This window comes from Drosophila subpulchrella, chromosome X (assembly GCF_014743375.2).
Source record: "Drosophila subpulchrella strain 33 F10 #4 breed RU33 chromosome X, RU_Dsub_v1.1 Primary Assembly, whole genome shotgun sequence".
Lineage (NCBI taxonomy): Eukaryota > Metazoa > Arthropoda > Insecta > Diptera > Drosophilidae > Drosophila > Drosophila subpulchrella.
Window position 1 is genome coordinate 17,371,713 of NC_050613.1, and position 13,838 is coordinate 17,385,550.

The 13,838-nt window shown below is 41.6% G+C and overlaps 3 protein-coding genes across 17 annotated transcripts in view; 2 read left to right on the forward strand and 1 right to left on the reverse strand.

Moving 5' to 3' along the window:
* Nucleotides 1-437: 437 nt before the first annotated feature.
* Nucleotides 438-2,364, reverse strand: LOC119557903 (AH receptor-interacting protein). Its single transcript, XM_037870909.1, has 3 exons — nucleotides 2,203-2,364; nucleotides 1,879-2,055; nucleotides 438-1,803 (listed from the first exon to the last, which is right to left on the reverse strand). The coding sequence occupies exons 1-3, from the start codon at nucleotides 2,293-2,295 to the stop codon at nucleotides 1,111-1,113; spliced, it is 963 nt and encodes a 320-aa protein (XP_037726837.1). The 5' UTR covers nucleotides 2,296-2,364; the 3' UTR covers nucleotides 438-1,110.
* A 755-nt stretch (nucleotides 2,365-3,119) lies between these two features.
* Nucleotides 3,120-8,647, forward strand: LOC119556473 (SH3 domain-binding protein 5). 2 transcript variants are annotated; one of them, XM_037868722.1, is made up of 6 exons: nucleotides 3,120-3,382; nucleotides 3,456-3,518; nucleotides 3,618-4,036; nucleotides 4,809-4,883; nucleotides 4,999-6,216; nucleotides 7,435-8,647. In XM_037868722.1, exons 1-6 carry the CDS (start codon nucleotides 3,341-3,343, stop codon nucleotides 7,670-7,672), a joined length of 2,055 nt encoding a protein of 684 aa, XP_037724650.1. In that variant the 5' UTR covers nucleotides 3,120-3,340; the 3' UTR covers nucleotides 7,673-8,647. The 2 variants fall into 2 exon arrangements, with proteins under 2 accessions (XP_037724650.1, XP_037724651.1); XM_037868723.1 differs by lacking the exon at nucleotides 4,809-4,883 and having other exon boundaries at nucleotides 3,121-3,382.
* A 1,334-nt stretch (nucleotides 8,648-9,981) lies between these two features.
* LOC119558084 (Ca(2+)/calmodulin-responsive adenylate cyclase) overlaps nucleotides 9,982-13,838 on the forward strand; it is a 36,614-nt gene continuing 32,757 nt past the window's right edge. For 13 of the 14 annotated variants that reach the window (XM_037871266.1, XM_037871269.1, XM_037871273.1 and 10 more), the window contains exons 1-2: nucleotides 9,982-10,264; nucleotides 11,097-11,199. The gene's annotated coding sequence lies outside the window, so the exon portion shown is untranslated. The remainder of the gene's footprint in view (nucleotides 10,265-11,096; nucleotides 11,200-13,838) is intronic. The other variant, XM_037871267.1, reaches the window with a different exon arrangement.

Sequence of the window (13,838 nt, forward strand, 5' to 3'; positions counted from 1 at the left end):
GTGATCTGGAGAGGCATACTATTGATATTTAGATACTAAGAAGATATATTTTTAATCCTAACCTAGTTTATATGGCCAAAACTGTATGAACATCGAGATCTTAAGAAGATATATGTATGTATAGTTTTGATCAGTTTAAAGTCAAGTTTATAAAACCACAACCCTATGAATTCCAGGACCTAAAGAACTATAAGAAAATATGGAATATATGGTTTCCATTTTAAATTTCGAACAATTAGAAGACCATAACTTTTCTGAATAATATTATTTTTCTTTATAAACCTATGTCCTATATAAAAGTTTATCTTGGAAAGTATTTCAACATAATTGATACGATAATTTTATGTCGGTCAGCTAACCACCAACCGCAAATTATAACTCTGCCCATTATTATTTATCTTTTAAAACCCCTAAAAAGGTTAGAACAAATTGCTGTTAGTTGAGAAGGGTACACACATTTATTTTACACAATTTAATACCTTATGCTAATGCATTTTATTACGCATTCTTATCGCGTACTACATTTAACAATTAGACAGCATCAAGCACATTTATTACATCTTATATAGAATTTGTCTAGACTTAGAGTAGATTCTAGCTACGGGTAAATATCGCATATGTGGATAAACATTATACAAACATACAGATACGACTATGGACATTTGATTCCTGTTTTGGTAAACGCTACGTGAACAACATCTTACACACCATGTATACATCATCCATCCATCTGGATGTTACATTTACAATATACTTCGAGATTTTAGCCTACAGCGTGGAAAATGAACGTGATTCGAGGCGAGGGATGAGCATAGTATAGTATATAGTGTATAGTGTTCCGAAATGCAGCTCTCACAGAATGAGGTCGTACCTAAGTTGATTGTGTTCTCTTGCCTCTGGTCACCGGCTGGCCAGCCGCAGTGCCCGCAGCAGCTTCTTGAGCGTCCAGCAGCAGAGGAATAGGTTGGCCAGCGAGCAGAGCAGCACGAGGCAGTGGGCAAAGCTGACGGCCAGCAACAGGATGGGGGGCAGGGACAGGTACTGCTAGCGCTGCAGGTAGCTGCTCCAATAGACGAGCAGCATGAGCAGCACGTTGACGCAACTTATGTTCTAGAAGAGCTTCTGCATATGAATGCGATCCTGGACGTTACGGGCCTGCTGCTGATCCTCAATGGACTTCAGCTCCTTCGACACGGTCGTCTTTAGGGTGGCATCCAGTGCCAGAGCGTCGAGGAAGTCGCGACGTGCCTGGGCCGGATTCCAGGCGCCAGCATGAGCCTTGGCCCGCCGGAACAGAGCCTTCACATTGCGCGGATCCAGGGTGAGCACCTCGTTGCAGTGCTCGATCACGGCATAGTAGTCGCCAGCTATCAGCCGGCATTGCGCATAGTTGAGCAGCAGCGGCGTCTTGATGGCCGCCAGCTCTTGCCACTCCTCGTCGTGGGGCTTCTCCTTCAGCATCAGCTGCTCCACAATGCCCACGGCCTCGCGGTAGCAGGTCTCCGCCTCCGTGAACCTGCTGGCCTTGTAGAAATTGTTGCCACGCTCGCGCAGCGTGCTGGTGGCCAGCATCTTCTCATCGTCGGACATCTGCCAGCGCTCCTTCTCATACTGCTCGGGCAGCTCGATGGAGATCAGCTCGATGATGAACTCCAGCTCGGAGGGATGCTGGAGTAGCTCGTCAAGATCGGGGTAACCAATGCCCTCGTTCTGCAGCGTCATGCCGCAGCAGTGGCGTCGCTCCTCGGGCTTCTTGCCAATGTCGCGCAGCGTTTTCGATATGAACGGATACTGGGCGCAGAGCTGTGGGCGGAAGCAGCAGGAAAAGTAGGTCAATCGGGATCGGATTACATATGGGAACTCTAACCAATATCTTACCGACTTGTGCACAGTGAACTTGGCCACCTCGTTGAGGGACATCTGCTGCACAATCAGCTCCCAGACCTCCAGCTTGAACTTCTTGCCCAGCACCAGCTCCATGGGCTTCTCCATCTTGCGGCTGTCGTCGATGATGCGAGTGTCGCCGGCCCTGCGCGTCTGGAAGTGGAACTTCACCTGAAAGGGGGTGAATGGGGAAAAGGGGGCTATGAGGATAGGTAGGCAGGTGCACCACCCACCGAGGCATGTCCTTGGCCCAATTTCCCCCAGCTATGCGCTGCTCCTGCTGCAAAAGTTGCAATTCCTGCGGATCTGGAGACTCACCCTGGTGCCCGGGGTCAGCTCGATGTAGCTGTTGCCCGGATTGAGGATCTCCTTTCTTATGGGCTTCATCTCGGACTTGCTGCGCGACTGCATCTCCGCTGGGATCGGATCGGTTTATTTTTATTTGGACTCAAGTCGAATGAACTTCCTTTATGGCCAGCAGCTGGGTTAACGATAACGATAACACGGATGTATCGGAAATTTGGGCCTGCCAAATACCATCGAGCTTTTAGTTCCGATAGTCAATCCTCGGGAACTTTTAAATGTATCTATTATCTTTTTAATAATTATAAGCTTATCTATATGTATAAATATTTTAGCAAAATGTGTTGGAACTAAGAAACAAGTTTAATAAAAGGGTACAGGAATACTTTTTTAAGCCCCTTCTTAAATAAAAGTAAGTATTAGGTCTTATGGCGGTGGTTTTAAGTTGTTTTTAAATATCAGTTTATTTAGAAAAACAAGTTTCCTACATTTAAAGATCTAAAATGTACACAAATGTATGTAAGCTAATAAAGCGTGGGCTATATCTTGTATTTTCTTAAGGTATTTTATGTATATAGTGTGTTGGATTTTCCATTAAAACCATTCCTATGACTAACCATTTCAGAGGTCCCATAATTTAGTATTATAAGTTACATCTATAATTTGTATAATACAAATTGATAAATAAGTTTTATTTTCCATTTCAAAATAACTTTTTTACTAAACAAAATCAAAAATATATGCTAAACACCTTTTTTAATACATTTTTCAAAATAAAAATCATTTTCTTATTTAAAAAATTATATATTCTAATCCAACAAAATGCGCTTAAATTATATAGGTCATTTGAAATAATCGCGATAACAGAAGTTATCGATAGTTTCGCCTAGTAACGGCACCGAGCAGCTGACGGGAGCTTTTTTCCTGCTGGCCAAAACTGCGCAACAACAAACGCTGCAAAAGCTCGCATCCATTCCCCAATTCCAATTGATTTGCGATTTGCTTGACCAACTTGCGATGTGCCGTGGAAATGGAATCGATTCGAATTGGCATCAGAAACTGACCCGCTGAACACACCCGCTGTCCCCCATTGCTGCACTGCATCCACAGCACGCCACGGTGAAATCGCGGGATCGCCCAAGAATCAGCAGTCATGTCAACGGAAAGCAACACGCCCGTGGATCCGAGGGTTCAGGTGGGATACCCCCCATATATCTAGCTATCTTTAGTGCACCATAGACTCCAACTGATCCTTGGCTGATCCGCAGGTGGAGCTGGAGAAGCTCAACTCCGCCACGGACAACATCAATCGCTACGAGGTGGAGCTCGATGTGAGTGGGCGAGTATTGATTTTTCCCCAGTTACCCCAATTATAAACCCGTATTGCTTGCCATCTCCATCATCCACCGCCCATCCCCCCGGGAAAGCAGGAGTCCAAGTGCGAGTTCAAGCGCCTGCTGGCCGAGAGTGTGGTGCGGATCAAGGCCGCCGCCCACAAGCTGGGCAACTCCATCGATGCCGCCAAGCCCTACTACGAGTCCCGCATCTATGCCGCCCAGCTGGCCAAGGAAACGCAACTGGCGGCCGCCAATCACGAGAAGGCCAAGTCCATACATGCCGCCGCCAAGGAGATGGTCTACCTGGCCGAGCAGGGCCTGGGCGAGAAGTCAACGCTGGACACCGCCTGCCAGGAGATGCTCAGCCACGCCGCCAGCAAGGTCAACCAGTCCCAGCTGGAGGTCACCGACACCCGCAACGCCCTCAAGATGTGCCAGCTGAAGCTGGAGGTGGCCAACAACCGGGTCGGCAAACTCCAGGGGCAGCTCAAGCAGGCGCTCAGGGCCTCCAGGTAACGTCCAAGGGGTGTCCTTTTGGATAACCCAGTGGGGGGAGGGTAACTAGGTCAATTTAATGGGAGGTTTCTCAGAAAAACCAGTTCTGGTGACCCAGAAAACTTTATAGCCCCGGTACATTCTTTCAAAATCTAAGTATAGTCTTTAAAAATGTGGAAATGTCATTGGAAATCTCTAAGAAAAATGATATGATATGATATGATATCATATTCAAAGTTGTTGATATGAACGTAATTTAGTTATAAGGCTTAAAAAGAAATGTTAGGTCTATTTATTTTCCATATATAGTTCATTTTTATAATTTTTACATTATTATACTTTATCTTAAAAAAAGAAACCGAAAATTTTGATATGAACAGAATATTATAAAGTATTTTAATAACAGATTTAATAAAAAATGCTTAGGCATTTTTAGGTAGCCTTAGTTATATAATTATAATATTTTTTTTTTTTTAATTTTAATTAAATATTTTTTTCAAGACTAAAAGTACTGAAATTTATAAAAAACGTTAGAACCTAAGGATATCATGTCATTTTTACTAACAAAATAGTTTTGATCCTAAAAATAACCCAAATTGTCGGGAGTTATAAATTTCGGGCCATCGCCGAGGTTAAGCTTTTCTTGTTTTTCATTCAGTTTATCTTAACTTTTAAGTTTTCTCCTCGTTTATTTAATTCTAATTTGTTTATACCTTTTTATTTTGTTCTTGGCTCCGTATTTTCCCGGCGGACTGCTCTCTCTTCCGTTCTTTTTTTCCTTTCTTTTAGATTGCAGCTCAAGCGCAATTTACTTTTGTTGAGATATTTTAGCATTATGCACGCTTTGTATTGTACCCTCTGTTCGTGAGTATCGCCGATTTGGCTCCAAGTAACCGGCAGCACCACTAATCCGAACCGATGGCATCCAATCCGATCCCATTCCATTGCATTCCATTCCATTCGATATCGTATCGAACAGGCCGTACTACGAGACGCGGGCCAACTACAATGGACTGCTGAAGGCCCAGAAGACGCGGGTCAACGAGCTGGAGGCGAAGGTCAGTGCGGCGAAGCTAACGTACAACGAGGCTCTGAAGAACCTGGAGCAGATCTCCGAGGACATCCACCGGCAGCGCCAGCAGCGCAACAACCTGCTCAACTACGAGGCCATGTTGCGCCAGGTGGACGTGGTGGACACTTTGTCGGCGGGCCAGGAAAGGAGCTCCCCCCAGGGCGCACCCTCGTCGCAACAGGAGGCGGATGCCGAGGAGGAGGAGGAGGAGTACCTGCGCATGCCGGATCGCCTGGGCCACCACGAGTGCCCCCATCTGCTGACCGACTTCGAGGCGGTGCTCACCTTCCCCCAGAAACTGGCCGGCGGCATGCACAAGTCGGCCAGCACCGGTGCCGCGGATGGGGAGGCCGGTCTGGGGCCGCTGGGCCTGCATGCCCCCTACGAGGTGAAGTCGGGCAGCGGTTCCCTGGCCTCGGGATCCGCTTCCGTCTCGACATCGGCCGGCGGAGCGCCGGCGGACAACGATATCGAACAGTGGACGGAGATCCGGCTATCGCATTCGGATAGCACCAGTTCCAGCTACTCGAATCAGTCGCTCCTCGAGCAGCAGGGCCTGGAGAGCACGGGCGGCATGGCCGGCGGCATGGGACTGGGTCTGGGGCGGAGCCATCTGGATGCGGATGCCCAGTCGCAGCACTCGACCTCGTCGTCCGATGAGCCCAAACGCAAGGTCACCTGCACGACGATATTCCAGGATGACAGCAGTGCCTCGAGCGGAGGAGGAGGCGGCGGAGGAGGAGCTGGTCAGCAGATGAGCCGGAAGCAGAGCCTCAGCCAGTGGCTTTCGCGCTCGAATAGCTTCAAGGGCAGCGGACGGCGGCAGAGCCTGGATCTGCTGATCGATGCCGGTGACAAGGTGAAGGATGTGTTTAGCTACGGGTTCCAGAAGGTGGGACGCAGCCTGGAGCGACGGAACAGCGAATCGGAGATGGGCGGCGATGGATGTGGTGGAGCCGAGGGCGAGGCGCTGCTGGGCGGCGCGACGGACTCGTTGGCTGTGTCCAGCGGCGGAGGCAGTGGTGGCCCTTTCGGCGGCTTAGGAGGAGGAGGAGATGGAAGAGGAGGAGGAGGAGGTGCATCCTCCGGTGGCGGCGGTGCCGGTGACTTTTTCCTCTTCAGCAGGTCAGTAGACGGTAATGGGCCCAGGGGTGGCGGTCGCAGTCTGCTCAACTCGCTGCAGAGCCGCCTCACCAAGCTCATTTGAATCCGTATCAGAAATCCGTATCAGAATCCGAATCCGTATCAGAAACCGAATTTGAATTTCAATTTGAATATCGAAATATATATATTTATATGTACTTGTAATACCCAACCGAAACAGCGATGATCAGCGCAATATTTTTGCACCCATCTAATCCAACCTACCAACCAAAAAAAAAAAAAAAACAAAACAACTACAATCAACAACTGCTAAATTTGAATACCTACTAATAATAATACTAATACGAATAATTGGCTGCTTTGATTTGGTCTCTGCTTTTGCTACTTTGATTCTCACTCAATATAACTTTCACCACTAACTGCAACAACAACATCAACAACTAAAATCAAAATCAAACAACAACTACAGCAACATCAAGAACAACAACAACAACTACAACAACAACAAGCACGAACGCACACTCGCTTTTAACCACAGATTCTGTATGTACTGCTCAGAACGCAAAAACCAAAATCGAAAAATATCTGTTGTGTTTTTAGTTCGGAACTTTTCCTCTCATTAACCTTAGCCTTAAATCGCTATCTATCCACACCATTGCTTTCTCCCTCTAAGCTGAGTCATCCACATATCACCCTCTCTGTCTAATTGAATGTGACTTTTATTTTTGAGAACCCAGTACTCTAGCTTTTGAGTTTACTGTATTTGAGTTAGGAGCACTTGATAGATATCAACATGTTTGAGATCTTTCAAATGAAGTTCTGTTTTCTGAATGATATTCCAAAGTACAAATTCTTATAGAACGTATATACCTTGTAAAGCTTTCTTAAAAACTGATTAAAGAAAAACTGTCATATACCCTTAAAGATCCCAAAACTTCTTGAAATGAAAGTTTTTGCTTCTTAGCTTCTATTTTAAGTTAAGACTACTTTTATTTGTAATTTGTAACATTACCTAACGAACATTACCTATTTATAACAATCAAACTGAGTACTGGGTTGTTTTAAGTCGTCCAAAATTCGACTATATTTGTTTTACGTGTTAGTCCTAGTAATGACAATTTATGTACCTATCCTATCAATCACTTTAAATCATACTTATTTCTGTCGAGTCACCGTTTTGAGTTCTTTTAACTCCCCAAAAGTGAAGCCTACTACATAGAAACTAACCTAACTTTACAGATCTTCAGAGCCTAAAGAGCTACTGTCCGATGAGCAGGTTGAGAATTTACTATTAAATCACTTGGTGGATGAGAACGGTGCCATTATAGTGGAAGAACTCAAATCGCCAACAACAACCACAAGCATGTATCACACACACCACCAACAACAACAACAACAACAGCAGCAGCAGCAACAACAACAACAGCAAAAGCAACACCATCAGGCACTTAATGTGGTTGGAGCCTTGCTGTTTTGAACCGACAGCGAGATACCCTACACTTAGATAAACACCAAAACGCCCTCACTTTCACTCACACACACAAATAATGCAGTGATGGGAAAATAACATTTTCAACTTAATATTCGTAATGTTGTTCAAATCTATGTTATATGTGAAATCCATATATGTTGGCAGTTCCAAAATTTTTAAGGAATTACGGAATTAGCTTTGTTTTATAAACTATAAAGATGTGTAGATGTTTTATATAGAGAAAAAGATAGCCCTTTAAGTCGAAAATGCAAAGTTTGTCATATTTTTTAGAAACATCCTTTCATCAAATTCGAAAGCGTTACGTTTTTCACTTTCGAGTGCAGGCAAAGGCAGAACCCATCACTGCAACTATATTTACTATGAATTATGGCAAAATTTTACTCTATGAGTATTCGGGCATCGATCTTAACTCTTGAATCCAATTAGTCAAAAACGTAGCGTACATATCATTAAAGACATCAATCCAATCGGATCCGATCAGCCCGCAGGAATCTTTTAAATCCACACCAACGCACTCAGGCACGTGTGGCAAACTATGTTCTAATCCTAAATAAAATGTGCAATAATTTAGTTTACTTGGAGGCATATACATAAATAAGAAAGTTACATTTTATGCTGTTTACAAAAAGCAAATAACTAAATGCTAGTCAACAAACGAAATCAGTTTAATAGTTTTAGTGTGTATGAGCTAAACATTCAGCAAGAAGATTTACAAAAACCCACAAAAAAAATACATACGATTGTACAAATTATGGTAAATGTGGCGTGCGCAGAATAAGAAAGCAGGGTTTGGTGGAAAGTGGCGAGGAAAACACCTTAAGCAATAATAGTTTATGGAGAATTTTGAAATATTATGTGGCCAGAACCCTCCGGTCTTCTTCTGAGTGCGCCACTGAGTGTTAAATACTTGCATACATGTATTAATACCTGCATAAAGAATATATGAAGTGTATTATACAAGACCTGTTGTTTTATTTCATGTTCTGGGTATGCAAATTGGGGTAAAATGAACTAAGTTATGGGTATGAAGGGTGCAATTTTGGATCACCTTTTTTTAAACTTAATTATGGGTGACATAAAAAGAGGGTAGGCTTGTTAAATTTTTACTAAAAAAATAAATTAAACGATAAGTCAATTTATGGGCTACTAAAAATTGAGTTTTGGTTCACTCTAATTTAACCGTTTTTAAATTTTTAAAGTTAAAGCTTTCTTTTCTCGCTAGAGCTGGCAAAATCTCGATAGTCCTTAAGCCGATATTTGGTATATTTAAATTTATTTTTAAGCTTAGTTTCAAAGTATCATAACGGTTTCTGTATTTTGTATTAAAAATACGAGTTGAATTAATATTTAACATTTCGACTTCAAATGGCCGTCATAACGCAAACGTTTATTGCATTTTTATCAACTCAACTTTACCTAAAAATTTCACAACATCAGTAACATAAATATTTTGCATATAAAGGCAAAGCAAGCATTTAACGGGCAATAACAATTTGTTTTTAATCGATCTTGTTCTTCGACTCAACTAATCATAGCTTATTTTAGATATATAGCCACTTCTTTCATATTTTGAGTATGGGTTATTAATCGTTAAAATTTTTTTTTAAATTTCTTTTGGGCGGTAGAACAGCGAGATACAAAAATATCCAATGCAAAACTCAAATACTAGATAATTATCAATATATAAATAAATACTCATACATAAGAAACCAATCACTGCGTTGTAATAATCATATAAAATATACATATTACAAAAGAGGCTAAAAATTTAAGAAATTACGTTTTGAAAAATGTTTAAATATTAAATAAAATACATTTTACATATAAATACTTAGTTAGATCTAATGCCACTGCTTAAAATTCTAGTACCATAACATATTTGTTAGAAAACCAAAACATTTCGGTTAGAAAAAGCTTTCATTTAAATTTCTTAGTCAGCTGAAACCATCGATAGTCGCCCTGGGTATCGATATCTGCAAAGAGCTTTGGTCTATCAACTTCACTTCGCTCTCTTGCATCTCTCTTTTACTGACACTTACGCTGAGGCTGTCTCGCTTTTTTACTGACACTTACGGTGGCTTACGTTTTGTTGACATCTTCCATCTCCCTTTTTCACTGACACCTTACGCTGAGGCTGTCTCCCTTTTTTACTGACAACTTACGTTTTGCCGACACTTACGTTGTGTTTGGTGTTGTTGTTGTAAGTTCGTTGCGTAGCTACGTAAGAAACGTAAGAACGTAAGAGGTGCAGACATCGATGTTTTTCAAAACAGAAATCAGAACAGTCCGAACCGAGAACCGAGTCGAACGAAACGAGTCTAATCGAATCGAATCGAATCGAGAGCCAAACAAACCACGCCAAACAAGCCAAACAAACCAAACAAGCCGAAGAAAACGCGTCGGGAAATCGGAGGAAAGCCGTTGAGTAACGCGACGATTTTAAACATTTTTTTTTCGGTGCCCAGTGTTGTTCTTTTTTTGTTGTTGGTTTTTCCACACAAAGTTTGTTTTCGTTTTTGTCGGGGAAATGCGCGCGCGCATTTAAGAAGTGACGGGGAAAACTAAAAAACCCAGCTGGTAAAGATTCCAATTAGAGTTTTCTTAAAGAAAAAAAAACAAAAACGTAAAAACAAAATACGAATGCAGTGGCTGCTGAAGAAGAGGAAGAGCGAGCCGCGACGCCTAATGTTGTTGTTGTTGTTCTTGGCCGTGTTTTTGTTGCTGGCTTTATCTGCATTGTCTTGCGTCTTAACTCGTTTTTCGGCTCTCTTGTTACTCCAGCTCCCCCTCTCTGTTATCCTCTCCTCTCGCTGTTCTCCGCCTGCAAGTGTGTGTGTGTGTGTGTTGTCCATGGATGCGCTTAGGCGGCGCTTTTCTTTTGGCTTTCCCCTCTTCTCTCTCTCCTCCTTGGCTTTCCTTTCCTTTTCCCTCTCTTCCCCCGCCTTTCTCCTCTGTCTCTTTGCCACACGCCTTTTTTTCGGCTTACGGCAGCAGCAGCAGCAACAACAAGCTGCCGCAAAAAATCAATAACGGTATTGGCAGCCCCAGCAAAAAACAACAACTTCCGCTTTTGCAGTTGCTTCCTCCAAAAAAAAAAGAGTCGCAAAATGAGCAAAACTCGCAAAATGTCACCTGCCCCAAAGGGTCAATCCAATCCCTTGGATTAGATAACCAAAAAAAGAGAGCAGCAAGAGAGAGAGAGGGGGAGAGAGAAGAACGAGCCGAAGAAAACAAAATAAGCGGCTGCCACGCCCCCGCCGCCCACATGGCGTGGGTGCCACAATTCTTCTTCTTAATTAAAAGCCAAACATTCAATTACCGCTCCTCTCCTGCTCTCTCACTCGCTCGCCACTCTCCAAATCGCTCTCCCCTCATCTTTATCTCTTTTTCTCCATCTATGCATCTTAAGCCCACAGCAAGAACAACAACAACGGTAGATACGGAACCAGGAACCAAAGAAGAACCAAAGAAGTCAACTTGCAACTTGCAACACAATCGTTGTTGCTTTTTGGGTGAGTTTATAAGTTTGCCTTGCGGGATTTCCTTTGCCATATCAAACTATAAGATACTTTTGAACTTACAAGATACGTTACTTGTATCTAAGAAATTCCAAACATTTAAATAAAATCATAGAATGGGAATTAGATGGTTTCAAAAAAGTGTTAATGAAAGTCGGAATTTTAGTGGAATTATAAAGATAGAATAGAAAAAAGAATAAAATATAAAATCCAAGATACATCCACTAAAGAAATTAATCAAAAGTTTTAAATGTATAGCAATCAAGGAGATCGTAGCAAAAATAATGTATACTACGTCAATTAAAATGACAATTCAACAAAGTATGATTAAATGGGAAGAAGAATATGTACAAAAAATAATATTGTTGTAAAACCAATCCTATAAAACCAAACTATAAACAACAAAGTAAAATCACAGAAAATGAACAATAATCAGAAATTAAAGAGATATTAAGTAAATAATTCAGATACCAAAATGGGGATCTATAATATTTGGAAGAATATAAGATATGTATGTTTATAATTCTATAATTCTATAATAAAACCAGTTAATTTCTGTAAAATTTTTTGGTAAAACCTCCAATCCAGAGCAATGATTGTATAAGATTAAAAGTTGTCATACTTTTTTTAAAATGTAGGTACAATATCATTTTATTGCTTATAAATTTTTCGATGATATTTTTGTATAATTGTAAAGCTCTTTATATGACCGCTTGTATTACCTTTTGTATTGTGCTTCTCTCAGTTCTCTTATAGGGACTTCAAATATAAATATTACGAATACTTAATATTATTTCCTTACGATCTTCAAGCCCATCGCACATCATTGGCAATGGGCTTTGAAATCGGTGTGTGCGGTGCAGCTGACACATGTTTTTCCGTTCTCCCCGCTGATTTTCCTTTTCATTTATTTGTATTTCTGTTCTCGGCCTCCAAACGAATAGCGGCGGCACTGAGACATGCGACAAGCCTCCGTAAAACGCTGGGATTCGTTTGGATTTGCTATTTTTAAATGGTCTTCACGATGGCTTCGCGGCGATGATCTCCCTGGGGAGGATGCCCCTCGAATGCTGCTCCAGTCAACCGCTCTTCCGCTGAATTGTGCTTTGATGTGGCGGGCCCACATCGCATATTGGTAATAACACTTGGTGCATTGGCCTTCTTGGCCTTCGGTGTCGCTAGCACAATGTTCACACGAACAATGCGGCCTCTTCACATGCATTTTCTCTGGGCTGCGCCTTAGGTTCATAATGCTGTGCTCGATTTCATAAATATTTCACTTAGTGTTTATCCACAAAAAAGGGTCGCCGAAAGCGCGTTTTCAGTTTAGAGTTCAAGGATGTGGGTCAAGTGGGTTGGTGGGGATTCCAAACATGTGCGTCTGATGACCCAACGGCCACCCACGGATTTTAGCGTTTCGAGGGCCATAAATACAAAAGACTCCTTGAGGGACAAAGTCCACAACGACTTGTCCTTGGGGTCAGATTTTGTGGCAAAATAAAATGTATATAAGGAATGCATTAGGGATTTCTTTTTAAGATTTCAAAAATACACAAATCGTAGAAAAAGTAACGATAGTCTTTGAAACGTTATATACAATGTTCTGAAATCTTGAAATACAAAACGATGACATATCATTATTATCATCATATAATGTATAAATTATTGTGAATCATTTACCTTGGTAGTTCTCGATATAATATCACCAAGATTATTTATTTGGCCAGCCCAAGCAGAACTCACATTTCGCAACGCTGCCAGATCATCGTCAGCACCTCCCCTCCCCGAAAGCACTGAAAGCATCGGTTTTCTGGCTCGGTGGTGCCTCTGTTGACACGCTCTAAAGTGTTTGTCTGAACCACCAAGGCACCTCCAGAATCATTGGCATGGGCACACAGTAAAAAATAAGCTCAATAACAAGCTAAACAAATAATAACAATAAATAAACGAGAAGGGAACATGACTTTGACAAGCTAGAGTTTTAATGGTTGTGAGGAATGAAAGAAATTTGGATTGCCAAAAAAAATTTAACAAGATTGTATTCAATTTTTATATAATTAAAATATTACATTTTAAATAAACTATTCTCACAATATTGGGATAGAGATAATATAATATTCCATTATAATATAAATATCATCCAATTATATTATAGAAATTCATTTTGTTTATAAGTGCTAGGGTATATAAGCTTCGTATTGCTGAAACTAGCATATTTTCTTGTTTAGAATAATATATATACGATTGTCAGCATTCCGCATAAGTCAGCAATTTTTGACACATCTTAAAAATATGGATAGATGCTCGTTAGCGTTACTCATCAGCTATATTTAGTGGATATTTTGAAGTTCTAAAACACAAAAATTTCATAGATATGTTCTTAACCGAAGTGTTCTTCCTTATGAAGAATATTGATTTTGTAATTATGTTTGTAACTATCAGTTGATATATCGAAATGGAAAATGTCGCACAATCTCGAGAGCGTGCCATATTTTGTCTGTGCAGCATCTACAGGCACATGGACTCCATCCATATCTTCGGGATGCATCTTCCTCAGCATCTTTGCGGCAAGGCAAAGTGTGTTCTAACGGTTCAATGAACTGTGACCACAGTCTCACAGATGCAGAAGCTCT